At 52.0% G+C, this 27,326-nt stretch overlaps 1 protein-coding gene across 17 annotated transcripts in view; it reads left to right on the top strand.

Annotated features, from left to right (window-relative positions):
- Fgfr2 (fibroblast growth factor receptor 2) overlaps positions 1–27,326 on the top strand; it is a 99,212-nt gene that overhangs the window by 1,279 nt on the left and 70,607 nt on the right. For 7 of the 17 annotated variants that reach the window (XM_078034014.1, XM_078032039.1, XM_078031617.1 and 4 more), the window contains 3 exons: positions 3,061–3,338; positions 23,571–23,837; positions 24,848–24,925. In XM_078034014.1, coding sequence (XP_077890140.1) covers positions 3,173–3,338; positions 23,571–23,837; positions 24,848–24,925 — 511 coding nt within the window. In that variant the 5' untranslated portion in view covers positions 3,061–3,172. Of the gene's footprint in view, positions 1–2,765; positions 2,914–3,060; positions 3,339–23,570; positions 23,838–24,847; positions 24,926–27,326 lie in introns of those variants that run through there. The other 10 variants (XM_078034763.1, XM_078035556.1, XM_078035125.1 and 7 more) reach the window with 3 other exon arrangements.

The raw sequence follows: 27,326 nt of genomic DNA on the forward strand, positions 1-27,326 counted from the left end.
GGGGCACTGGCGCAGGAGGCGGCCCGGGAGCGACTGCCCTCCACCGCTCCGCTCGCAGTCCGCTCGCAGTCCGCTCCCTAGAAACTCTGCTCCAAGACTGCCTTTTCTCTCCCCAGCTCAATAAAACCCACCCTTAAAGGCCAACCTGCTTTCAGACTCAGGGCACCCATTATGTGTTTGGTGTGAAACGCTATCAACATTTAAAACTCCATTGTCCTCTTGGTCCCAAATCCCTGTAAATCTTCCACCAGCCTCGACTCATTTTCATCTGAAAAGCCTGTTTAGTTTGAATAGAAAAGCAATCAGGCGCCCCTCTCCCTCTCGCTGGAATGTCAATTAAAATGCAGATTTTCTCTGAGCTCTTTAGCGCCCCGAGTTGGGGGAGAAACCAGGATATTCCAAGCAGACAAATGAAAGAAATGTTACAATGAAACCGGGGTGGTGATGATGAGCACCCCTAAGCTGCTCCCCAGTGCTCAGTGGATTTCCAGCATTAAGGCAGCTATTGTGCTCCTGTGTCTGCTGGTGTCTTTGGAGAGTTCAATATGTTGAGGAATTTTTCCATCCTCCCTAGACCTGACCCCTTGATAGCTCTCTGCCCCATAAAGTGCTGGCCGGTAGGGAGGCTTCCAGGGAGGAGATGGGTCTGCACTTAAGGCCAGCATCTCCGAACTTTTCTGGTACTGTTGACTTTGTCCGTACAAAAGCTACATCAGAACAAAAGTGTTTAATTGGTGAGCTAGCAGAGGACAGGTGGAGCCCGTTAAGGCTGGGCTGTGTTATCCTGTCTTCTGGGAGGGTTGGGGTTTGGGCATGTTCTGCTAACTTGAAGAACCCTGTGCAGGTCTGGTGTGGTGACCCCTCCCCAGCCAGGCTCTTTCTGCTGGTCACTTTGCCTGTCTTTGGGGGCAAGCTTGTGCCGAGGTGAAAATGGACCCGTGGGGCGGGTGGCCCTGAAGAGCCATCCATCAGAGTGACAACTCCTCCCGCACACAGGCTGAGCAGAGAGTTCCCTTTCAGGGGGAAAAATAAACACGCTGGGCTTTCACTGGGGCTCAGACTCCAGGAAGGATTATGGTATTGAAGGCAGGAAGCCGGGATTGTGGCCGTCAGCAGCATGCTGGGCCTGTGTTCCCAACACGGAGCCTCGGGACCTAATTATCCTGCCTAGGAGGTCGCACTACACTTTTGTCCACTCTGGTGAGGAGCTGTGCAGACCTGCTGCCTTCCGTCTCCGCCTTCCAGAGGTTTGAGGAGGGGTCCCCCGTGGGCCTGGGCCTGCACAGGGCTGAAATTCAAGTTTCTAGTGCGATTGGTGAGGGCAAGGGAAAGGCTTGAGATTCAGCCAAGGGCACTGTCCACCTTTGCTGGCCTAGACTAAGGAGTGTCTGCAGGGCAGAGGCAGGTGTTGGCTGGGGAGGCAGCTGGGGGCAAGACCTCCTGCCAGGATGTAAGCAAGCCTGTTCCTCAAGTTGCCCCAAGGGCAGAAAATTCCCCTGCCTGTGGAGATGCCTCTTGAATCCATGAGAATGTTTGTGTACTTCCTCCCACATGTATGTAGAAATAGATACAGAGTTATCTTTTGAGGGCTTTAAGAGGAAAGAGAAGTTGTGGGGAAAATGCTTCAAGCTATCTGAACACACAGGGTTTGTGCCCCCTCGGTTTTCACACTCACAGTTCTCTGGTGGTAACACTGTTTCACCTGTGCTTTCTTTAAAGCAGAGGTTTTCATGATGTCACCCTTGGACCCACACTCCATCCTCAGTGGAGGCTAAAAGAAGCAGTATTTAGGCTAGAGCTTTAGGAAGGCCCTGGAGCTGTTGAAAGTCTATGTGGTGATTTGAAACACCAAAGTCTGTAGTAAAAAGCAGAAGGGTAAAGATTTGTCTGTTGTAGGTCTCAGCCCACCCCCAGTCTTATAAAATGTGGTTCATTCATGTGGTTCACAGTCTGAAGCCCAAGGTTGGCCTACCTTTCTTTTCTTGCGATTGCTTTATACAAATTCTCCAAAGTTTGTGCATTTTACCGCCTCAACACTATCACTGAAGATACTGAATGAATTTAAAGTTATTTGGACTGTTTTGAGCTTGCTTGGAAACTTCTCTTTGCCTTGGATCAAGTGGGTGAACAGAATAGTAAGTTGAGTTCCCCTTGCAACCGCTGCCAGTAGGTTAGCATATTGAAAGTTCTGGGGCCATCACATACCAGGATAACTTAGATTTCGTCATCACCACTGCTAACCTCCTGCATTATTCATCAGAGTCTGCTTCTGCTGTTTCTTAAGCCCCTTGACATAGGTCGAAGACATTTAGTAGGCCTTCACTGCCATTGAGTCCCTGGAAAGGAATTCAGGCTTTGAATCCCTGTTTGGATCAGCTGCTTTGAATGTATTGCAGTTCTGTTCGTTCTTTGTAAGTGGCTGCTTGGCGAAAGATTGAAATACACGTCTGCATTTGAAAATGAATCCTGACAAGTGTAAACTGGTGGGAATTTTTTGTAGTCTTCCCGGGTTTCTTTTGATTCTGCTGGCCTCCTTTCTTTCTGAGAGCCACCGTGCCGGCGGACACACCGCCAGCTCCAGCCCAGCTGAAATCCCGGGCTGCTAGCAGCCGCCTCCGCCAGTCAGCTTCCTAGCACCCAGCTGGACTGAGGAGTTAACGAGGCTGGTTCTGCCAACCCGAGCATTTTTAACTTGCGTTTGTAGTTGCCCTTGAAACTAAGGTCACGTTGCTTCTGCCTTTTGTAGAGGCGATGGTGGGTAAAAGAAGAGCACACTTTACCTAACCCATGGCTGTGCGTGTTGCTCTGGACCCTGTAGCTACTGTTGTATCTCCATTTCTTAAAAGTGCTCTTTCAAAAAGATCAGCCTAGCGTCTTGAGGACCCATCTGGTGGACACACCTGGGGCTCCGAGGTGAGGATGGAAGGCCCTGGCTGATAATGAAAAAGAGCTGTGTTTGCACACACGCTGGCGATGCCGAGAAACGGTCTTATCCTATTTGGGTCCAAGTGCGTGGCGCTGGGGAGGACTGCACTGACTGGCCGAATCTCTTTCTTTCAGTGGCTGCTGCAGTCGCAGCACAGCAGCGAGCCCCGCCGCAGTGCCCTGCCTGCTGAGCCCCCCGTGGGCCGAGGCGCTGCAGGCGGTCCATGCTCCAGGAGGAAGTGTGCAGATGGGATTAACGTCCACATGGAGATATGGAAGAGGACTGGGGATTGGCACCGTAACCATGGTCAACTGGGGTCGGTTCATCTGCCTGGTCGTGGTCACCATGGCAACCTTGTCCCGGGCCCGGCCCTCCTTCAATTTAGTTGAGGATACCACGTTAGAGCCGGAAGGTAAGTTATTTAATTTCGCTTTCAGGGTACCAAGTTTGTGTGGGGATTTGTCTGGGGGAAGCGGCACGGAATGGGGAGGTCTGTTTCAGCATGGGCTGCCCTTTCCTGGCTGCCAGGTGGCCAGCAGAAGGTCTAGTTTGGAGGTTTGAGTGCTGGGCGAGGGAGGCAGCTGCGGCTCCCTTTTAGCCAGTGCCCAGGAGAGCCGCGGAAGGGATGTGCCTCGGGAAGATGACTGTCCGCTCTAGCCTCCTGCAGGAGCTTTCTCGCTGGAGGGATCTTGCTTTCAGTGTAAAGAATTGCTGTTTTCTGACCAAAGGGGACCACTAAAGGAAACTGCCAACATCTGAAATGCTGACGCTTGATTTTCATTGTTTGTTGGAGTCTCTGAAGTGCTACAGAGAGAGGCCAGACAGGTTGCTTCTCTAAGCCATTGTAGTTCATAATCCTTAAGCAATGTGCCCCAGAGTGGCAGACTCTGTTTTAAAGAGACCAGGAAGTGAATACACCCAGGGGTCTCCCTCCTCTCTGAGAACTTCAGCTCTCACGGGGCAGACACTGACTGGCATGTCGTCTTTGGGGACCTGATCGTAAAAGTGGAAGGCCACTGGCGGGGACTACACCGGGCTCCTGTATTCAGCTGGGCATATCTGCAACCTTTTTCCCAGGTCCGGGGGAGACAGTGTTCACTAGCCAAGCCTCCACTTGGTGCAGCATTGAATCTGTCATCAAGAGGGAATATTGGTAGCCGAGTTATTTTCGAGTGGTAATCCGAGAGTAAAACGGCAGATCCCGGCACTCATCGCCACTTAATGAACCTGTTTGCTCTGAGCCCACCTGGTGCCTGCTGGCCTTTGGGAGCCCGCCCGGTCCTGCGTAGTGTCTGGGTTTGGCTGAGCCGCTGTGGGGATGCATGGGGCGTGTGGGGTGGGTGAGCAGCGTGCTGACCCAGAGGGGTGGCCTGGGAGGGGCAGAAAGCCCAGCTTCCTTGGTCCCAAAGGGGGACATCCACAAGGAGTATTGTGCCGCCATCCAGAGATGAGAACCAGAGAGGTGGGGTCCCTAGGGAGACCGAGTCATTGCTCTTCCAAAGCTGTGAGGGAGGCTGGGGCATTCATGGTTACACAGAGGCACTGCAACTCTGTAATTGCCAGGTGTGGTGACATCGTGGCGGTGCCTACCACATCTCTGGAAAGGGATCTGGGAGGAGTTGTGTCTGAGGCTGTTACAAGCTCTCGCTCCAGACCATTATGGAACCGCCTCTTTGTGACTTGTGCTGTGACATCAGAGCCGATGTAATTTGCAATGGTGACACATTTTTAAAGGACTTAATGTGAGGGAAACCGTTCCCAGTTTCTGAAAGTCATGCCTGTGATTCTTTAATATTGCTAATAATTAAAATGGATGTTTCCCTAATTGCCGGCTCTCCCCTGAGTACACGGCTCTGCACGGTGGGGAAGCTGAGCTGGGATTTCCTACCATGTGGGCTTCAGGAATGGCCCAGGTTAGGAATAACTGTCATTTTCCATTTTAGATTCCAGGGCAGTGTTATGGTGAGTTTATTTCAACATAAAGTGTAAAATGGTCCTGGTGGAATTCTTTTACCACATTTAATTATTGAAGGAAGTTTGAAATACAGGCGTATGTGGGGACAGACAGTTGAGGCAGAGGAGGAAGAGCAGGGGAGAGCGGTGCCGTGCCTCCGTGGTTCTTTGTGTAAGAATTTATATCCAACAGCGGCGTGAACATGGTTCTCAGCAGGTCTCCCCACTGCTGACTTGTGGATCACTCTGGGGTCGGGGTGCAGTGCTCAAAGTTCCCCAAAGTGTAGGTCACACTCTACCACCGTCCCTGTGAGCGTTTTTCTGAGCTCATAGTTCCCATGAAGGTTTGCATCCAGAGTTGAGAGACCAAGATGAAAGACAGTGGCTTAGAGGGAAAGCCAAGCGCCCCCACGGAGGGAGGGGGCTTTGAAAAAGCACAGAGGCCCCTGGGCCGAGGTTTTCTTCTCTGTCTTCTGAGGGTTGCATACAATGGTCTTCTGGGTCTCTATTAATATTTGATGAACTATAATCTTCTCAGAAGCCTTCTGACTAGTGACCTCAAAAGATTGTTGGATTTCTGTTTGACGTGGCTGTAAAGAGCAGTGAGCTTGGGGCCTGGCATCTTGCTCTCATACTGAGGATTGAACCCTGGGGCACTTCACCCCTGAGCTGTGTCCCTGTCCTTTTTTAATTTTTAGTTTGAGACAGAGTCTTACTAAGTATGTGAGTCTCTTGCTGAGGCTGGCCTTGAACTTGTGACCATCCTGCCTCAGCCTCCCGACTCACTTCGATTCCAGGTGTGGGCATCGCCACAGCAGGCCTGGCATCTCATAAGCCACCAGTGCATGTTATCGTGAGCACTGTCCCCGGCAGTGAGGACTGGCTTGGGTGGGACAGTTGGGGCAGTGTCAAGGAGCACAAACATGAGAAGAAAGTTGTTCTTGGACAGAGGTGGCAGTGGACCCTGCCTTTATAGGGTCCATGGGTCTCGTGTCTATGGATCCAATATTGCCACCTGATTGGAAGTTTAAGACCAGTTTATCTGTCGAGTTTTGCTTTGAAGGTCATTGAATTGTAGGTGAGAAAGGAGCTTTAAGCTCCTGGAAGCCAGCCGGAGCAGCTCCAAATTGGGTTCTGGAGTTCCAGATTGGTGTGTGTGTGTGAGTCCCCTTACATCTGTCCCTGTACATCTGTCTGTCCTCTGTGGTTAATGTAGTTATAGCTAGGGTTAATGGTACCTTCCGCTTTGACCTTCTGAGGCCTTATCTTGGAAGGCTTTTTGGTTTGCTAACTTGGAAACTCAGTTTAGATTATGTCTGTTGAATCAGAGAAGAGTGTGCCTGAGAAGTTCCTGCAGAACCTTGTCTGATGGCCCAGTCACCGCAGCATTGGCCAGTGCCACATCAGATGTCACCTGTGTCACCTCCTGGTGTGCATTTGTCTTCTGAGCACTCTCTCAGGTGGTAACCGTGGCTTGGGTCTACCTAATTAACTTGAGAGAACACTCTGGAGGATTTTGGTTAATATTGCAGATTAAAATTGGTTGTTTCTGTGTGTCACCCATTGTTATGGGGACAGCTGAGTGAAGTTAGAGCAGTTATTGATTCCTATGGGAGTGATTCTCAGAGCCAAGTACTACTCTGCTGATTAATATTCTGAATGTTTAGAGTATAGTGAAGCTTGATTACAGAGAGGAGGGAACTCTTACTTTCAAATTCTTCCTGACATTGTCACCTACTCTGGTTAATTAAGTCATTGTTGACATAAAGGGAATCTTTGTTTACACCCGCCCAGTAGGAGCTAAAATAAAAGGGCTTTTCCAACCCTGAACCCTTAATTACTTTCCCACCCTCACAAAGTGCCATGATTCCAAAAACCACCAACCTGGGAAACAAGCAGTTTACATGCTTTTTTTTTTTTTTTTTTTTAAAGCCATTTTCCCAGCAGTCTTTTGGGGGGGGGCCAGGGGCCATGCTGACCCGGACCAGAGCAGGTTGATCCAAAGTTCATAGCAGAGGAATTGAGTGTGGGATCTGCATGGAGACCTCCCCAAGTCAGATTTTTCCAGTGTGCTTTAAGTCCTTTGTTAGAAGTATTGTAAATGCCATAATATCAGCCATACGCATTTAATTGCAAGTTAAAAGAAAAGCAAGGAAAAAAAGAATATATCCGCATACCAAGAGTGAATGATTTAAAATAATCTTCTGTTTTGCATTATCTGCATCTTTGTTCCTCAATATGAGTGTTAATATTTAAGAGTTGACTGTAACTCGAGAGTTAGCTTAGGAACAAGGACTTATTCTTGGTCAATTAAACCAAATGCAGGCTTATGCAGTTAAATACACAATGAAGTACTCATTCTTTATTAGTATATAAAGTATTTCACAATTCATAGACAAAGAGCTGTGTTTAATATTACTTCTAGGGCAAAAATCTGGCAAGTCCAGAAGTGACATTGGTATAAATTTCTATACTGACTCCCTCTGATCTGAGTTTGGGGTGTGTGTGTGTATGTGTTCTGCCTGCTCATTTTAACCAGTTAAAAGACCGAACATGTACTTATGCAAAAAAGCCCCTCACCAGCCCCACCTCGTTTAAGCCTTTTGGGGCCCAGTTGAGGGTGAGAATTCCCATAGCCAGCGCCATCCCATAGGAAGGATCCCAATATCAGTCAGACTTAATGAGTAATTACTGGTTAGGAGAGAGCTGGGGCAGGGTTTAAACAGGAAGAGTGTGTTTAATGTTCACTCTCAGCGAAGTGTAGGCGGTGCCCCCACCCCTCGTGGACTGTTACTTAGCCCAGTGACTGTTCCAGGCTGCCTACCCGCTTTCATCAGAGCCCGTCTGACTTTTCCATTCCCCTTTCAGCCAATTTTAGGCTTTAAAGGAAGACATGGGACGTTGATCTCGGGGTGCCAGCCCCCTACATGAGCTGGGAACTGCAGTGGGCTGGCTTTCTGACTGCTGGTTCGGTTCTCAGCAGAGAAGTGGGTGCCGTGGGTTGTGTGCAGCTGTAGAGATGTCTCCTGCCGCAGTCTTGGCTGGCCCTCAGCAGTCTCCGGTCTTTTTTTTCCCCTAAGGGCTGACATTAGCCTAAGGTCCTGAGGTCTTTTATCCCTCCCCTGTGTCCCTCATCCCAGTGAGAGCTGGAGAACAGGAAGGCTGCTTCCTGGCTGTGTTGCAGATCCCACACCCTCCTCCCAGAGTTTCCTTGAACTGACTGTCAGTGGCGGGGTCCCAGGCCCGGTGACTGGCCACTGAGCCTGGTGTAGAGCGGAGCCCTGGCTGGGCTCTGAGTAGTGCGCCTCCTGTCTTTTTGGTGGTGGTGTCAAGTTGGAGTGAATCCCAAGAGCTTAGCTTTGACCTGTTGGGGGCCCTGGAACCTGGCGATATAAGCTGTGTGTGGCTTCTGCTTTGAGCAAAGTGAGGCATTGAATCCTCCATAAACTGCCCGCTCCCTCCTGCTGTACCCAGCAGGACACCGAGTGACCTGGCTTGGTTGTACTCTGGCCTTGGTTAGGGAAGGGGAGGTGTAAGGAAAGGGTTAAGGCTGATGCATTTGATGGAGAAGTGTGGTGAACAGGCCGCTGGGTGCTTCACATGGCTGTCCTTCCTGTCTGTCCCCTTCAGAAATGAACAAAGGCCACACCTCCATGTGGTTTCCCTCCCTGGCTCTGATTGCTTTCTATCCCTGGTTAGGGCGTGATAGAAAATCCAAGATGGTAGCTCCGTCAGTGTGGCCACGGGCTTTTTGTGGCCTCTGTTTTTATAATGTCAGGCCTTTACCGTTTATATTAAAAATTTTTTTTAGTTATAGATGGACACAATTTTCTTTATTTCTGTTTGTTTATTTTTATGTGGTGCTGAGGATCAAACCCAGTGCCTCACACGCCACCACTGAGCCCCAGCCCCAGCCTACCATTTATATTTTGTTTCTACAAACACGTATTTAATGACTGGGACAAACCATGGTCAAAGTGTAGGCATGCTTTAGATTGTCAGTAATTTTGATTTTGGAAAACTTGTTCCATGATGGAGTTTTAAGACGTTGGATGTGTCATTTATTCTGACTACCATAAGTACTCACACCCCACTGTGGACTTTTGCCACGTCCTATGAATAAAAAAATTTTTTTGACTGGCCTGAGTAAGGGACCTAAGCTGTTGCGTATGCTTTCCTTTAACTCCTTGTCTGACGAATTATAAATTCCAAGTCATTTTTGACCAGAATGCATGCATCTAGAATTTCAGGGTATGGTGAACATGTTTTATGAGGTTAAAAATAACTCCTAAGAAAAATGCTGATAGAATTAGGAATGAGAACAAGGGACATATTTATTTACATGATTTATGTTGCACCTTCCTAGAAACAGCTCAATTCACAGGTCTATTATGAATAAAGTGAATTCTGTATAAATTACTGTGATTATTTTCTAACCTCAAAATGCCTGTGTTACTATATGGGACCTGTTTTGACACTTGACAGTTGACTTATGAAGTTTTTTCCCCACATGTGGCCAATTGTTATATTTTAAAAGTGTCCGGACATTGAAAGAGGCCAACTGTGTGTGTGTGTGTGTGTGTGTGTGTGTGTGTGTATGTGTGTTTGTGTGTGTGTGCATGCACATGTGCATACATGTACAGGGGACCTGGGTGTGTTAGAAACTGAATATCAAGATTTTCAGAGGTCAGATTGAGAGTTTAAATTCTTTAGTACCCTTCAAGTTCAGAAGTCAGTTGACCGTGGGATTGCCCTGAAGTCCCAAGGCTGCCTTCATCAGACTTCCTTCCTGTCCTGCTAAGCCTCCCGGATTTCCACTAAGACATGCTACATTCTTAGATGGCTGTCGTTGGCACAGTATTGAATGTATCTTAGGTGATATTAATTTGAAACCATTCACATCTTTCAAAGACTAGGACTTCTCTATACGTTGGATCCAAATCCTGTAATGACATTAAAACATGAATTAATAAGGTTGCTTTCTGGAGACAAACTTGCAGAGGAACTTGGCCTTGGGAGTTGGGTTCCAGTGCCTCCAGTATCTCCTTGTGACCTTGGACAAGTTAGATAACTTGTCAAAGATATTGAGCCTCAAAGATAATATCTATCTTGAAGGGTGACTGTGCAGATTAAAGGCAAATGACGCAAAGCCCCTCTGCAAATCCCGGCCCAGGGTAGGTGCTTAGCAAATGAGGCTTTCTTCCCTACCCCACCCTGCCTCCTTGTCAAAGTGAATTTAAAAACAATATTTCATAGGCTGATAAGATGTTTACCATACAATATACAGATACCATGCAATATATAGATCTGATGATAAGTTTTACATTAATGAAACAGAAAACAAGCTCTAAGCCCTGGGTTTGTCCAGCCCTTCTGATTATCTTGGGCTTTTGCAAGTCTCAAGGATTTTGGAGAGATGAAGCCCTTCCAGTTACTTCCCATTTGTAGTCCAAATGGCTCAGGGTTCACATTTTTCTCTCTTGCTGAAAAAAGTCAGTTACATCTGTACAGTGAACAGTGGGGCACAGACGCCGAGAGGCACAACATGTTTTGGCAAAGGAGTCTCCTGTTTGAGGTTCCCAAGGGTTGACTTAGGCCCTGTGAAGATGGGGAGGGGGTAGTGGGGTGCGGGGGTGGTGGAGTGGGCTCTGCTGTTCAGGTCAGTGAGGGAGTGCTCTGCCTCCTGTGGCCACTGCCTGCTGAAAGTCCCCAGGTGCCCAGGTGGCTGGGCTTGCTCAAGCAGTCATGGTGGGACCCACAGTGGGGGTGGGGCTGAGCATTCATTTGCATGGTCTCCTCTGGGAGCTGCTTGATAGGACCCACCTGGGGGATGAGGTCCTGTTCCTGTAGCCGCTGCCTGAGATAATGAGGATGAAATAGTGATGGAGACAGGACGGAGCTGCGGTTCATTAGGTGGCTTCTGTGTGTAGGAGGCTGCACTAGGTACTTGGACATTATTATCTCTAATCTCCAATCGACAGATCCTAGGTGCTCCTATTCTCATCTTATGGATCAGGTCCTAAGTGACTCCTCTTAAGACCTCCCAGGTGGTGAGCAGGCCCAGGCCCCCGAGTGATTTTATTGGCCCAAGACAGATTTCACAGCTGCCTCTTCCTTCCTGAGCAGGAGGATGTTTTGAGGAGCACTTCTTTCTATTTCCTCTTCCTTTCTGTGCTGGAACTGCCATGGGACTGTGAAACTTACAAGGACACTGGTGGTTGGTTGTTTCTTTCTCGTGTATTTACACCTATTTTTCCTAAAGTAATTTGAGGAAAGCTCTCAGACAATGGAACTAGTAATACCACTTTGTGATTCTTCTGGAGTGGCTTCTGTTAGGGGGCAGCTGATCAGTAAGAAGCCATTTCTCTCTGGCTTCTGGTCCCAGGGAGACCAATGGAAGTCTTCCCTGGGCCCCAGTGACCAGGCCAATTTGGGAGCATAAGGACATGCAGGTCACTCCAGATCTTCCTTGACCCAGTGCTTTTGGGGTCTGCCCTGGAGCCTACAATCCATTAGCCTTTTTGGCTCTTGCTTTTTTAATATGTCAAGCTTTTCTTCCCAGTATCTTTTTTTTTTTGGTATGGAATTGAACCCAGAGGTGCTTAACCACTGAGCCACATCCCCAGTCCTTCTTATTTTTCATTTTGAGACAGGGCCTCACTAAGTTGTTTAAAGCCTTGCTGAAGTGTTGAGGCTGGTCTTGAACTTGTGATCCTCCTGCTTCAGCCTCTCAAGTTGCTGGGATGACAGATGTGCACCACTGTGCCCTTCCAGCATTTCTGATTAGTGATTCAGTGGAAAACGAAGGCCCACCTGTAGGACCCGCTGTACCAGGACCTCCTACAACCTGTGATTATGGAAATGACAAGTACCAAAGCCTGCCTGGCCCTTCCAGTTACTTCCCTACAGAGATTAGGAACAGAGACTAGGAACTCCCTCCACAAAAGAGAAAAATTCCAAGAATGAAGGGGCAGAAGTGGAGACACCTTCCCTTCCCCGGCCAGGAATGATGTCCCTAGGGGAAAAGAGGCCAGGTAATAGAGCGCTTTTTAAAGCAAGCAAAGTTCAATTTGGTGACTTAAAGAAAAAAGGACTGCGTGGGTCTCTGCACAGTGGCTGTGGACGCCCAGGGCCGCAGGCATGTAGAAGTGAGGGTTTAGTGGTGGGGGAGGTTGTGGAATTCCTGCCTGAGGAGCAGGGCAGCTTCCCCTCTGATGCCCGCAACCCTGGAGCTCGGCAGAGACTTTTCTGGTTGCAGGTCATTAATGTGGCTTCTTTGAGTTCCATCGTTCATTTGTTCTCAGTTTATTTTTTGAGACCCTAGTATGAGTTATTTTCTGTGGAGAAAGAATAGCAAGCAGAAAACAGCCTCAAGTCCTGTCAAGCAGGGAGACCAGCTTTTGTGAAATAATGGTGAAAAGGAAGGGCCACTTCCATCCCAAGGTGAAGGTGCTGTGAGGGAGTGCTTGGCCTGCCCGGGGACGTGGGGAACCCCAGGAGGCCGAGTGCTGCCCTGGAATGAGGCTGGTGGGTCTGGGTACCAGGTTGAGGATTTTCTGGGGACTTGTGCACCTTCTGAGGCTGGCCTTCACCTCAAGGAGGTGGACATCCCCCTTGCTTCTCCAGCAAACTTGCTGCTGGACTTTCCGGCAGCCTTCTTGCCCATCAGGTTGCCCCTCCTCCAGTCAGTGGATCATCCAGGGCCTCTCTGCTGTCCCTAGCTGGCTTCTGTTGACAGAGGTGGCCCAGAGGCTGTCTGGTGACCCTGTGCAGCTCAGAGGCCACCCTGCCTCCATTGCAGAAAGGTGCCCATCCTTGGGTGCAGCTTGTGAGAATGCCAGGCCAGCCTGCTCCCTGGTGGTCTGCTCCTGGCACTCTCTCTCTCTCTCTCTCTCTCTCTCTGATTGGCAGCTTCTTGCCAGGCCACCTTGGGGGCAGGGAGCTGGCAGGGCTGGGCAGACAGGAGAGCCCAGCGTGGCCCGGCAGGTAGTGGTTTGCGCCTTGCGCTCCTGGGATGCCCTGGCTGCCGGAGGCCAGCGTGTCAGGAGGTTTGTCCATCCTTTTCCGGGTCCAGCGCTTCTGGGGTCTTGGAGGGGACTTACTGAGGTGGGGGCTCTTCAGAGCTTTTACCTCTATGCAAAGCTGTGGTACAGGGCTGGGGAAAAAGTTGACCAAGTGGAGCCATCTTAATTTGGAATTTCCTGAATTAATGTGGATTTCAGTCCTCTAGGACAGTGTCCCCAGGAGGGGGAGTTTTGCTTTTTTCTGCAAAACACCTAAGAAAAGTGATTCTTGTGCCTCTGACTTGCCTTCCCTGGGCCCTGGGGTACAAACTCATGGGAGTCAGAGTGAGTTTGGGAAACCCTCTGTGAGGTCATTCCCATCTAGCTGCTTGCCCGGGGTTCCTTGGGCTACCTCTCTGCCTCCAGCCACCACGTAGGCCTGGCCCTTACTAGCAGAGCCCCAGGAGTGGGATCAAACCCGTTCAGATGAGGAGGGCCATCTGTTTCCCTGTCTCCAGCTGCTGCCCCTTCCTTTGCAGATGGCTGGGATGCTGCTGGGAGGGACCAGTCCTGGGACACATCTGCAGCCTCTGAACGGGTGTTGGAACTGGGGTCCTGCTGAGAGAAGAAAGGCCGAGGCCTTTAAATAAACTTGCTGAACAATACCCCCAAAAGGTCCTCGCCAAAGGAGCAGGAGGCAGCCCTGCCCTCTTGGAATAACTCTTAACCCTGACCCCCCTTTCTTCTGTAGCTGTGCCATTAGAAGGATTCTTTTATTTCTAAAGTACTCGTTAAGAGAGGGCCTGTTCTGTGGCTAGGGAAAATGTCACCTAGGATTTGGACATTGATCTGCCCTTTAGGGGACTTTGAGAACGAATGTTTGCACTTGATGAATATGTACCACTTATTGATTATTTCAGTGTCAGGGAGGGGCAGCCTTGTCGCTGCTGTAGCTTCTGGGAGCCACAGGTAACAGTGGACACTTGGTTCTGGAATGCAGTTGCACGGCTGGCCTGAGGCACTCTGGAATGCAGGCCAGTGACCCGACATGCTGGCCCTCGGCTCCTGGGCCTCCTGCCCATGGTTTGATTCACTGGCTTATTCCCAGGATGCTGTGGGGGTTGTGATGAGTTATTCAGCCCCGAGCCTCCTGGGATCTTGGTCTCTAGGGAATTCCGTGGGGTATTACTGTGCCACTCGCGTAAACATCAGGTCGGTTGGGCGGAGGTGTAGTAGGTGGCGTTTAATAAGCCGTCGGCCGCTTCTCTTGCTAAATCAGTCGAGCAGGTGTTGGGCCTGGGCGTTGATGATGATGAATCTCACAAGATCTTCCCAAGTTTAGTGCCATTTGGGTGCGTTCCAGGAGTCCCTGCTTAGGTAACTTACATGTACATGATGTGACAAGATTTGTTCATTTGAAGTCAGAGGAAGGCCAATGGAGGTTCTCCCGGGGCTGGAGAAAGCTGTCTGCTGACCCTTAGTATCAAATTGTGACCCATGAGGGGGAGCCCAGGACGGACCCCCTGGCCAGGGTGGGGCCAGCTGCAAGTGGGGTGCCTTCTCTCAGGTGTGCCTCTTTTCAGGGGCTACAGAGGCCTTCTGAGGCAGCCTGGGGTTTGTCCTTAGGTGGCCTTGGCCAGCAGCAGGAGACTTAGAGGTGCCTCTGTCCTGGAAACCAGGATTAAGGGTCTGGAACTCTTGTCCTGGGACAGTGTGGCCCTTAGAGCAGCAGGTTGGCCTCATCTGGGAACCTGGGGCAACTAGAGTCTCAGTCCCCAGCCCAGACCGGCTCCCCTGGGCCTTTCTCTGGGGCCTAGGAAGGTGACCTTCATGCACAGTAAAGTCTGAGAAGCAACTCAGGTGGATGGCGTGACCTGGGAGGCAGATGGTGTTTGTTGCACAGGCTGCACAGAGAAACAGAGGCTGTGGTGTCCTGGAGATGGGAGCAGCAGTGTCTGCCTTGGAAGCAGGAAGTTTCCTAGGGAGATACTTGAGCTGGGCTTTGTAGACTGAATAGGAGCCTGCTGGGCAGAGGAGCAGGAACAGCGCCCCTGAGGGCAGGCGGGGCAGGCAGTCTGTGCTGTGAGGAAGAGTGGTTTGCGGCAGGTGGGCCCCAGTGTATTCTGCGTAGAGAGGTCCGTGCCTTTTTATTTTTTTTTTAGTTTTTTACTGTAAAGGTGGAGCCCAGATGTGCTTTTCAGAACACCCCCGTGTCCTCGATGGCCCGGGGAGGGGATGGGGAGGCCCTGGTGATGGGTCAGGCTTGTGCAGAGGTTCTGTGGAGAGACGGAGGAGGCATGGCGTGGACCATGGGGTGGTGCTTTGCCTGGGCTTTCTGACCGCTGTCTGAGGTGGGCTTAATAGGTGAGGGGTGCTGGAGCGGGGGGAGCTCTTAGCTTGAGCCGCTGGACTCCATCGGTGAGTCCCCCGTCAGCAAGAGGCCGGGGGAGGGGGTGCTGAGGGATGAGCTCTTACTGAGGTGGGCCTCGCTCCTGGGGCCTTCTCTCATTTGTTAAGAAGGTTCCCAGTTTGCAGGGCAGGAAAAAAATGAAGGATTAGAAAAGCCGAGGGCTCGTTCCAAGGACACAGTGGGTGGGGGCAGAATTGGGACTCGGGTCTGCTCAGCCTGCATGTTTAGTGTCCCTGGCCTCACCCTGGCCTCTTTGCTAGGGAAGGGACCAAGATGAGACCGCAGCCTTAACAGAGCTGGGGTGCAGAGGAGGGCTCAGGGTGTGGCCGTGAACCCCAGGGCAGCATCTCCTCTGCCACTTGGTAAAAGGCAGAAAGCTACTTAGGGCTGGTGCTGTCACCAGGTCTTGGAGATGAGGAATTTGGGGGAGGGGCAGAGTGTTAAGCTTCAGAACTAGAGAAACCTTCGTTTTCCAAGGTGACACCTCAGCAAGCCTCCCAACCTTAAGGTCATGTCACTAAAGGTGACCCACGTGGCTCATTTCTTCCCCTCCTGGGGGCTCCGGTGCTTTTCCTGATGCCAGGATGTGGGGAGGACATACCTGGCTTGCTGCTGGACAAGCGGGGTTCTGGGGCTTTTGGTCTTCAGGGCTAGCTTTTGGTGAGGTTTTCAAGAACAGCGTGTCCTCAGCACCCCTGCAGAGCATGGGAAGCACCAGCTTTTTTCTCTGCATTTCAGGAGGCAAGAGGCCCGGGACCAGTGGGCAGGGCGGCTGTGACAGACTCCCCATTGTAACCCCGAGCAAGGAGAGCAAGGAGCGCGGAGCACTTACACATAACTTGTAGTGCAGGTTTCTACTTCCTGGGCGCTCTAGGACCTGATGGCTTCTCTCTTTGGGACATGCTTTTTGAACAAAGGCTCAATTTTGTAATTCTTGCCCAAGCAAAGCCGCCAACATCCAGGCATTTTATGCCTATGGAGCGGATTTGATTTGCACATCTTGATGGTCCAGTAGGCATTTCGCTCTTGTGAGTATAAGAGTTGAATGCAGGTATTGTGACGGGGTGAGGGGGACTGTCCCTCTGTGCCTCTATGCCTTTTGGAAAAAATTGTCACGAGCTGGTGAAATTGGGGGAGAGGGGGATGCTGACCAAATCGGGATGTTTTTTTCTGATTCCACTTTAAGTGATTCCACTCAATTCCACTTTGAGTCCCAGTGTTGGGTGACCAGGGTGACCAGGGTGCCCTGTTCCTCAGTGAGTACATTCCTAGGCCTCTGCTCTTTCTACATTTTTATTTTCTCATGGCCAACAGTATGATGTCATTCAAATGTAGAGAGCTGTCCACCCTGCCTCTCGTAGAGGGTGTGAAGGGTGTGAAGGGTGTGCCTAGAAGTACGGCTTAATGGTCACCATATTGGAGACATTAGTTATGCTCTATCTGGTCACGTGGTGGGGGAGCCAGGCCAGACTTTCTGGAGCCGTCAGGCTGCTGCCACAGAGGTAGCTATTAGCGGTGGTGACAGTACCTGGTTCCTGGGACGCAGCACGTGGAGTTCTGACATGTGACGTTTCAGCCCCATGCAGGGCTATAGGACGCCAGGCAGTTGGCTGGGAAGAGGGAGAAAGGCCTGCAGCCCTTTCCTGGACACCTTTTCACCACTTCGGCTTTTTGTCCCCAACTTTGTGCTGGCAGCATTTCGTGAGGATGAGAACTTTTTTTTCTTTCTTTGATTGAACTTGAGGCCCCCCACAGGCTAGGCCAGGCTTGAGCACTGAGCCACATCCCTGGCCCCATGGGTGAGGACTTTCGTCTTTATACTGGGCAGAGTGTATGTCCCCTCACCCCCTGTTAAAGGACAAGTAGCACCTCTGCCTTGTGAGGCCTGTGTTTGACGTTGGCTCTTGTGAAGGGGGCGGGTCTAAGGCGCCTTAGCTGAAGCAGCTGCGTGGGCGCTGACTCGGGGTCTGTGTAGAGTCCTTGCTGCAGGACGCCATCGAGGGGACCCCACTGCCTGAGTTCTGTGCGAGCTTCACCAAGACCTTGTCACGGAAGAGTCAGGCTGGGCTCTTCCAAAGCCCCAGATCTTGCTAAACAGCTCTGGGTTTCTAAAAAGCCAGGCTGCCCATGCCAGGTGTCTGTCTGTCTGTCTGTCTGTCTGTATTCCCTCATTTCACCGTTGTGGAAAATATTCCAGGAGTGCGTGTGAGGGGGGTTCTGATCCTGTGGACAGAGAACTGGGCGTCGTCCAGCTGAAGCGTCTCACCAGGACCCTGGTGCAGGCCAACTGGATGGGGGACCTCTGCCCCCACCTGCATGTGCTGTGACTTTTTGCAGTGACTCTTACAGCTTGATCCCGTGTGTTGCTGTCAAGACTCTGGCAGTCCCTCAGCATCGCGTTTGTCTTGTACCAGGTGACAGAACGTCTGAGGGGCACCAGGAGCCCGAGGCCACTTTACTATTTTTGCTGCAGATGTCCCCGGGACAGGGCTCCTGGGCCTGAGCCCTGCCTGCAGGTGCGGATGGGTTTAGCCCCAACAGGACATGACAGCCCGCCAGGCCCGCTAGCCCCCCCTGTCCCTGCCCCTCAGCTCCTCCTCCCTTCTCCCTTTCTTCTGTCCCCTCTTCTCTCTTGGCCCCCTCCTCTGCCCCTTTTCTCTCCTCCTGCTCTATGTTCAAGGACTTCTCTCCCCTACCTGTCTTCCTCTTTGTGGGAATGCGCAGGGACTGGGTGACCCCGTAGGGAGGAGCCCTTGGAGGGGCCTGGTCCCGGGACCCTATGTGTCCTTGAAACTGGATCCTGTGGACACTTGAAAAGGCGCCATGCTGGGGACACCCCAGAAACCGCTTTCTTGGTGACAGTGGAGTGTGGTTAGTTGTCCTGTTGGCACAAGCTGCCCTTTCCCCCCAGAAGTTTAAGCCCACGGAGCGTCCCCTGGGATGGCTGGACAAGGCAGGCCGGGGCTCCCATCTGTTCTCTGTTGGCGTTTGGGCGCCACTTCAGAAACCCCGGGGGAGAAGTTCATGGGCAGGCTTGATGAGAAGTGACAGTCTGGGTGCGGCTGTAGCTGGACCGGCAACAGGAGGTGGGACCACGCAGCTTCCCCTGTCTAGGCTCCTCTGTGGTCACAGCATGTCCTCCCGCTGGGCTGGGGAGGATTCAGCTGGGTGGAGGGGGCAGCCGCTTGGGCAGGGTTCCCCCTCCTGGGGCTGCCTTCACCTGCAGCAAGGCCCCGCCCCTTCATTTACCTACAGAGCTTGTCCCAGGTGACATCAGTATGAGGTCTCACCCACAGGTCAGGACCTCTCCCTGGATCTGCTGAGGGCCTGGGAGAGTCATGAGACCCTGCCTCAGTGTCCCTCTCCCTGCTTGGAGACCCCTTATTTCCAATTTCCCACTGGAATTTTGGAGGAGCATGGGACTGAGGGAGTTCTCGAGGAGGGCAGAGTCACAGGCCCATGTGGGTGACTCTTGGGGATGTTTCCCTCGCTCTTTCTGACTCTCAGAGCAGCCTACTTGTTGAGCCCGCCCCAGCTGAACCAGTTGCCAGCTTCTCCAGCGTTGGAAGCTGGGGGAGAAGGCCACCCGGTCCCCGCTCCTGGGCAGCAGTGCCTGGTGCCCATGCGCTTGCAGCAGGTGGAAGCCAGAGCGCCGAGCCCGCCCAGAAAGTAAACTTGTCACCTTGTTTATTGAGCAGTTTTAGGTAACATGACAAAGAATGCCCAGGGTTCATCCCAGCTTGCTTGCTTGCTCCCTTTTGAATTTCAGTTTATATTATGGAAACTATGTGGGGACAAGCCCTCTGTCTGTGGAACCCCCTGGAAGAGCATGTGGTGTGAGCAGAGTGGCTTCTGGAACCTTCTCCCTGTTGCATTTTGGCAGGACAGAGGCGCAAGGTGAGGCTGTGGGCCTTGGGAGAGGTGAACCGTGTGCTGCAGCATCAGAAACACCAAATCCAGGAAATGTTGATATTGCTATAAAAGGCATTGTTTAGATTTCCCAGGGAGCTCCTTGCCCTGTGTCAACTGTCATATTTCACAGAGCAGGCCATGCAGCGAGGCGGAGTCAGGGAGGGAGTGGCCCGCGTTAGTGGCGGGCAGTCCAGGTTGGGGTGGCAGGTGGGGTGTGGCGGGCACGCACCCCTGGTTCCAGCAGATGAGCAGATTGTCTTGGCCCCTCCCAGAGCAGCATGAGGGGATTTGGTCACGCTACTTAGAGGGAGTGGGCTCTGAGGCCACCTGAAGCAGTCACACACAGAAGCCAAAGCCCCAAGAAAGCAAATGGCCTTAAGGCGGGACAGGAACAGGGTAGCTTCAGCAGGGCCAGCTGTGTGGTCTCTACTGTGTGCCCCTGGGCAGGGACCTGCGAGCTGGGTCACTGGTTGGCGTTCTGGCCCTCCCCTCTCCTTACAGCTTCAGCCTGTCCCTCCTGCTGTCCCCTTCCTGTGCCTGTCTTCATGTATCCCCTCTTCTTCTAGCCTGTGCTGGAGTCTGCCTGGGACGCCCAGGGTGTGGCAAACACTGCAGAGCTCCGGTGGGAGGGCCTGTTGCCTAGCTCAGGGAGGAGGAGAGATGTCTTCTGAGTTTGCCTTTAAAGTTGTCACGGCTCGATTTTATGGATAAACATCATTATCTTACTGATGCATTCAGCAGAGAGAGTTTACTGTGCTTGTGGTTTATGATGTCACTGGAAAATGGATGACAGTTTTGACCTGGGTTTAATGGAAATAAGATCCATTTTTGGTACCTGAAGACACCCTAACTGTCCACAGAGACGGGAGCCCAGCCTGAAGTCGCTTTGTGTCTTGATGTCGAATCCAGAGGTTCTCTGTCCTTTGAACACTGGTGTTCCCAGTGGTGGTGAGTGTCTCTGGAGGGCCACCGTGATGTGCTGTCATCCACTCGGTGGGTTATAGTTGGAAGGTCAGGTCCACACGGGGAGCCTCCCTGGAGCCTCACAAATAGTGGCTGGATATTTGGGCCCCCCTGCTCTTCATTGGGGAGCCTGTGGCTGGATGGAGAGTCCCAGGGTGTCATCTTCTTTGCCCCCAGGGTAGCACCCCAGAACCCATCATCTCGTGTCCAACCCAGAACAAGACTCTGTCCCTTGTTTTGTTTTTATTTTTTATATGACAGTGGAATGCATTACAGTTCTTATTACACATATAGAGCACAGTTTTTCATGTCTCTGGTTGTACTCAAAGTATATTCACGCAAATTCGTGTCTTCATACCTGTACTTTGGATAGTAATGATCATCACATTGCACCATCATTTATAACCCCATGCCCCCTCCCTTCCCCTCCAACCTCTGCCCTATCTAGAGTTCATCTATTCCTCCCATGCCCCCTCTCCCTATCCCACTATGAATCGGCCTCCTTTTATCAAGGAAAACATTTAGCATTGGTTATTTGGGATCAGCTAACTTCACTTAGCATTATCTTCTCTAACCTCCATCCATTTACCTGCAGATGCCATGATTTTATTCTCTCTCATTGCTGAGTAATATTCTCTGACCTTGCTTAACTGGCAGGTGGGGATGTGTTTTGGTGACATTGTTCCCGTCATGGGGACACCCCTGGTTTCAGTAAGACTTTGTGGTTCATTGAGTTCACACGAAGAAAGGGATTCTCCAAACTGAGATTCCTAACTTAAAGGCTGAGAAATCATAATTGTATTTTCTCAGGAGAGGGATTTTTCTGTAATTGCAAATGCCTTGCTTATCTTTCTTCCCTCTCATGTCGTCTGCGAGCATTCTATGACATGGAGTAGGCCCGTGGCCTCCCCTTATCTGAGGGACAGGACAGAGCAGATGGGCCACGAGGGTCTGTCGCCTCTCCTTTCAAGGAGGGAAGTTTTGTGATTTGACCTAGCTGCTTCCCTGCTCAGGAATCCTTGAGGACACATTCTGGCTCAGAGGAAAGCAAATTCCAGAACATTCTTTTTCTATTTTTTTGAGACAGAGTCTTAAGTTGCGTAGGCTGGCCTCTTACTTGCAGTCCTCCTACCTCAGCCTCCTGAGTGGCTGTAGCTGGGAGTACAGGCACACACTACCATACCTGGCCCAGGGAGTGGAGTGACAGGTGGTCCGCCGTCCCTCCTATAGTTCTCCTCCTCTCCCTTTTCAGCTCAGAGTCCCGACTTCTGAGCGTTTCTGTTAGTGCCTCAGTTCAGCTCCATCCTGGAAGATCCTATCTGAGAACCTTCCCACCGAGTTCCCAACATCTTTCCCTTTGTCCTTTGCCTCTCAGCCCAAGTGGCCGCTCCTGGAGGAGTGTCTCTGATCGTCTCCCATCACAGGAGCCGCACCTGCAGGCCACGGGTCAGCCCGGGCAGTGCGGAGCCTGTGAGGGTGGCCGGGCCCCAGGCACACGGTTGACAAAAGCAGGCCGTGGCTGGCTTGGCCCCTGGACCACCGCTGGCCAGTTCCTGCCCTGGATGGAGCCCTCACCTGCCACTTCTGTGTGGGCTGCTGTCCTGCTGTGTTCTTTCCCCTGCTGAAGACCACCTCACACACTTTATATCCTTTTGTAGATTTATATGTCCCCTCTGTCACCCCCACCACAGTGTAAGCCCCACGAGGGCAGGTTCCTGTGTTGCTTCCGGAGGGTCCAGAAGAAAACGTGGCCCCCGGGGGTGTTCAATAAGGAGCTGTGCGAGAGGAAAACAAGCCTTTGAAAGGAAGCCCGCCTGCCAGTGGGGCTCTTTCTGCACCATGTCGGGGTCTTTGTGTCCCCCGGACCCTTGTGTTCCAGTCTGTTCAACATTTGGGCCCCTCTTGGTGGGGCCCCATGGAAGGCCGGGGTCCCCAGGTGGGCTGGTGGTGGTGGCCGCGGTTCGTGGATCAGATGCTTCTTGGGAGTGGGGACCGAGGCGTGGACGGACTGTATCTCGGTCATGTGGGAGATGTGTCCTGAGTGGACTCTGGGCAAAACAATCGCCTTGTGACACTGCCCAGCTTTGGAGCCGTCCAGTGCTGGGAAGGAGGCTTTGTGTTTTCCAGGCCTGGGGCTCTGTGTACCATTCACAGCCCTCGCTGCGGGGATGAAAGCTCGCTTCACGGACCTCGTGGCCAGCCCCTGGTGGCCTTGGCTGTTCTTAGAGGCCAGCAGCTTCCTCCCTCCTCCTTTGGGGAAGTGAACGTGGGTGGGATCCTCTTGGGTCTGTTCCATCTTGCCCTGTGTCTCTGGGGGCTGTGATATGCTCAGTCCTGCTGTCCCTGTGTATGCCACAGGCCCGAGGGTGAGTGGGAGGACACACTGATCCACAAGACTGTGTCCCTCTCTGGCAGCTTTGTGTGTCCTGGGGAGGCGGGACGCGCTCATGAGAAATATGTACATCCCAGGAGCGAGAAGGCAGGCAGGTGTACAGTGAGGGGCAGGGCCACTTCCCTCTGGCCAGGTGACTGGTCCAGGGCTTCTGTGGAGGGCCCTTGATCTGGGGTTGAAGGAGAGTCGGGTTGAACAGGAATGAGAGAGAGGAAGGGATACCCCCAAAGAAGAGAGAGGCACAGGAAGCCGGAGGCTGAGGACCTGGATGAGTGGGGTAGGGTGGGTGGCAGGTGGGGTTGGGCCATGTGACGTGGAATAAGAGGCGTCCAGGGTCAGTGTGGCACAGCCCCCTCTCAGCCGTGGACATTCTGCTCTTTAGTTTTGTCTCAAGGCCTCTGGGCATGTCCAGCCTAGCCCAGCACCCTCCTGACCAGCAATAGCTCTGTACCGGATCTCTCTCCAGGGGACGGTTGGTTTCCCTTGAATTTGAGGCGTTTCATTTTAAGGAACTTGGTTTCACAACCAGAGGCCAAGTGTGGCACATATGAATAGATAAGTAGAGCGCGAGGGAGAGCGACGCACATAGTCCGTCAGATCAACGCATTGGTAAGGGCCAGCAACTCTCTTACCCACGGGAAGTGCCACGGAAACGGGCTTTCCCAGGGGGACGGCCGAGCAGGCTTCAGGTTGGCGGTCGGCTTCGGCACGGTCCCGTGGCACATCCTTCCAGGCGGGGCTCTGGTTTGCTTCTAAAGACCTTCAGCTTGTGGAACCGGAGCTGGGTGCTTCCTCTGGCTGCTGTTTCGGGGCTCAGTCTGCCCCAGTCCACCCTGGAGCGTGGGCTGCTTCCTGGCTTCCTGGGGTGCGGGGAGAGACGGACGCCTCCCGGGGCCATTTGTCAGACAGGAACGGCTCCTCCTGGAACGGAGGGCCCCACTGACCGTGTTGGACGTTCTCTCCTCCCGCTCTGTCCCATCTGTCTCTGTCTCTCTCTCCCACTTTCTGCAGAGCCACCAACCAAATACCAAATCTCCCAACCCGAAGTGTACGTGGCCGCGCCAGGGGAGGCGCTAGAGCTGCGCTGCCTGTTGAAAGATGCCGCCGCCATCAGTTGGACTAAGGATGGGGTTCACTTGGGGCCCAGCAATAGGACAGTGCTTATTGGGGAGTACTTGCAGGTCAAAAGCGCCACACCTAGAGACTCCGGCCTCTATGCTTGTTCTGCCTCTAGGACTGTAGACAGTGAGACTTGGTACTTCATGGTGAATGTCACAGGTGAGTTGGCCTGCAGGCTGCGCCCTCTTCTCTGGCTGTTTCCTGGTTAAAGTTGATTTTTTTACTTTTTTTGCCTAGTGAAATCATAGTGACATCTGCTAGTTGGCTGGCTGTGGGGCACACAGCTTCAGAGTTTGTTATTGATCAGTTTTTAAAAAATTATTTATTTACTTTTTGAGATCGGGTCTTGCTGTGTTGTCCAGGCTAGTCTTGAACTCCTGGGCTCAAGTGACCCTCCTGCCTCAGCCTCCTGAGTAGCTGGGACTATAGGTGCCTGTCACCCCACCCGGATGACCCGTTTTTGAAATTCTTATGGTGGGACCTGGTCCTCTGAGAGGCCCATCATTATGAATGACCGAGATCTTGTGTGCAAGGCAACGTCTTAAGACAGCACACTTTTACTGTTAATAAGTCTTGTTTCTCTTTATGCCACCAACATCTTTGGCATTTTGAATATAGGACTGAAATCTGGAAGCTCCGAATTTCTGATTCCTTCATTAAAATATGAGTTCCTCTCAGCTTTCTTTCCATGTGAGGTGGGGAACCGAACAAGCCCCCTTTGGGGCCAAGGTCAAAGTTGTCTGTGGTCAAGTTCAGAATGTTAATAACGAGAAGGGCCACACAGGGATTACGTTTTGTGAGGGACCCATTTCTTTCTGGAAGGGGTCCCCGAATGCGGAAAGCTTCTCTTGGGGAGGAAAGGAGTCGCTGGCTGTCACATAATCAGTAAATTTGCTGGGGACTTGAATGTTGTTAGAAGCTTAAAATCCAGTTCCAGCAGATCCACCCTGACGGTGTGTTTAAATAGCCCGGGAGCAGGAGGCGTCGAATCCCAACAGAGACCCACTGTCCTTCCAGAGGGACCATTTAAGCCATTAAAAGCGACCCAACGTGGTCTCAGGCTTGGTGGTTCCTGGGTGGTGAGCTCAGCCCGGCGCGGGGCTGGCGGTGGTGACGGCGGCCCTTGGCTGGGCAGAAACACAGGCCTGGATGTGTTCTCTTGCATACAGATGCCCTCTCGTCCGGAGATGACGAGGACGACACAGACGCCTCTGAAGACTTGGTCAGTGAGAGCAGTAACAACAAGAGTAAGTAGCCGCTGCCCCGAGGCCCGAGAGAGGAGCGCTGGGAGCTGCGACCCCCACCGCCACCGTGTCCTTGTCCGCGCTGGGCCCCGCGGCTCTCGCTGTCCAGTGTGTCTGCTGTCCTCACTTTCAAACCTGAGAATAAACCGTGTCACTGTCCCCCCTTCACCACCGCTCGTCCTTTCTTCTGTGTCTGTCCACTCTGTGGAGACCGCGGCTGCCTTTCTCGTGGTTTTCTTTTTTCCTCCGGTTTCTCACTGTTGCAAGACTGGCCACACCCGCCTTGGCCATCTCCACGGCTATCCACGGTGTCTGGCTTCACCCAGTGACTCTTGACCAAGGGCGACTGCCTGTCCCTCTCCCTGTGACCTCCGTCAATGTCTGGTTGTCACTGTGGGGGAGGGGCACAAGTGGCATCTCACTTGTGGGGCCAGGTTTGCTGCTGGGACCGCAGAGACGGATCTGGTCAGTGCGCCATGGCGTGCGCCACAGCTGAGAAGCCCTGGCTTTCCAGATGAGGGCCTCGTGTGGTAGGCAGTGACAGGAGAGGGGCCAGGTGGTGTTTGCTTGTTCTGAGGCAGTTCACCCTGAGCGCTGACCCCAAGAGCCCCTTTTACTTGGTGGTAAGAAGGGGACTGGCCTCTCGGGGCTGGACAGCCTGGGTCTGAGTCCTGCTTTACCTGCCGCATCTCAGTTCCCCATTGAACACCTGTGCCTCGGTTTCTTGGGCTGTAAAATGGGAACAGTAACCATGATCATGTCTTCCAGGTGGTTAGCAGGCGTAAATGAGTTGGCATTGGCACAGTGCTCCTGTAAAGAAGACTGGGTAGCATGAGTCGCGTCCTGCCTTGACCTGGCTGCAGCGTCCCACAGTGATGGTCCTGGAGTTCTTTGCTTGTGTGGTATAGACTGCACTTTCTCCAGACGATTTGGTCAGTTAATCTAAACAGGGCCTAAATGGTGAAACAATTAGTTTTTTTGGAAAATTGACTTTTAAGGAGCAGTTTTGTCATCACCCAAAGCCCGTGGTTCACCTCAGGGTCCCTCTTGGTGTTGAGCACTCTGAGTTAGGACAAGTGTCCGAGGACATGTGTCCACCATTGCTGTCATGTAGAGCAATCCGCTGTGCCCACCAGTTGGCCCTGGCCTTTGTACTGTCCCTGTGGCTCTCCCCTTTCCGGATGTCCTGTGTTGGGGACGCACACTTCAGGTTGGCCCCTTCGTCCAGCGGTGTGCTTGGCTTCCTCCTCGTCGCCACGTCCTGACCGCTCCTTTCTTTCTGGCGCTGATGCTGTTCCCTAGTTCAGTTACTGACCCTCTCACCTGCCCTGGGGTGGCTCGGTGGCCTCCGCCTAGGAATAAAGCTGCTGCCGACTCCGAGGCAGGTTTTGTGGAGATGCACATTCACAGCTCTCCTGGGTGATCGCCCCGGGTGCCGCGATTGTTAGATGGTGCAGAAAGAGCGCGCCCAGGTTGTGGGAAGCCACCGCACACCTTCCAGAGGGGCTGCGCCATCTTGCTTTCCAGATCCTCGCCAGCTTTTGGTGCGGTCCGTGTTCTGTCTTGGCCTTTGGAGGAGGTGGTTGTGGTCTCTCTGTGGTTCTGGTTTGCATTCCCTCAGGATGAGCCAGGTGAAGCACCTTTTGTAGGTGCTTAATTGCCGTCCCTGCATCTTCTTGGGTGAGGTGCCTGCTAAGACCTTTGGCTCGTTTTTTAATTGGGTTGTTTGTTTTCTTATTGTTGAGTTTTGAGAGTTCTTTGTATATTTTGGATAGCAGTCCTGTGTGTCTTTGCAAATATTTTCTCCCAGTCTGTGGCTTGTCTTTTCATTCCTTTGAGCAGCTCTCACAGCACAAACATCTTCAATTTGCATGAAGCACAGCTTATCCGATCTCTGTGGATTGTGGTGCTCTGGGTGTTGCTATCTAGAAAGCCACCAGCAAGGTCAGTTCTGTGTTATCTCCTAGGAGTTTTGTAGTTTCCCATTTTACATTTAGATCACAGTCATTTTATTTATTTATTTATTTATTTTATTGGTTCAAAACATTACAAAGCTCATGATATACCATCTTTCATACATTTGACTCAATTGGGTTATGAACTCCCATTTTTACCCCAAATACAAATTGCAGTATCACATCGGTTACACACATTTTTACATAATGGCATATTAGTGACTGTTGTTTTCTGCTGCCTTTCCTATCCCCTACTATCCCCCCTCCCCTCCCCTCCTATCTTCCCTCTCTACCTCATCTGCTGTTGTTCAATTCTCTCCCTTGTTCCCCCCCCTTTCCCCTCACATCCACTTCTATGTAATTTTGTGTAACATTGAGGGTCTCCTACCATTTCCATATGCTTTCCCTTCTCTCTCCCTTTCTCTCCCCCCACTCGTAGTACTCCATTG

This window comes from Ictidomys tridecemlineatus, chromosome 1 (genome assembly GCF_052094955.1).
Source record: "Ictidomys tridecemlineatus isolate mIctTri1 chromosome 1, mIctTri1.hap1, whole genome shotgun sequence".
Lineage (NCBI taxonomy): Eukaryota > Metazoa > Chordata > Mammalia > Rodentia > Sciuridae > Ictidomys > Ictidomys tridecemlineatus.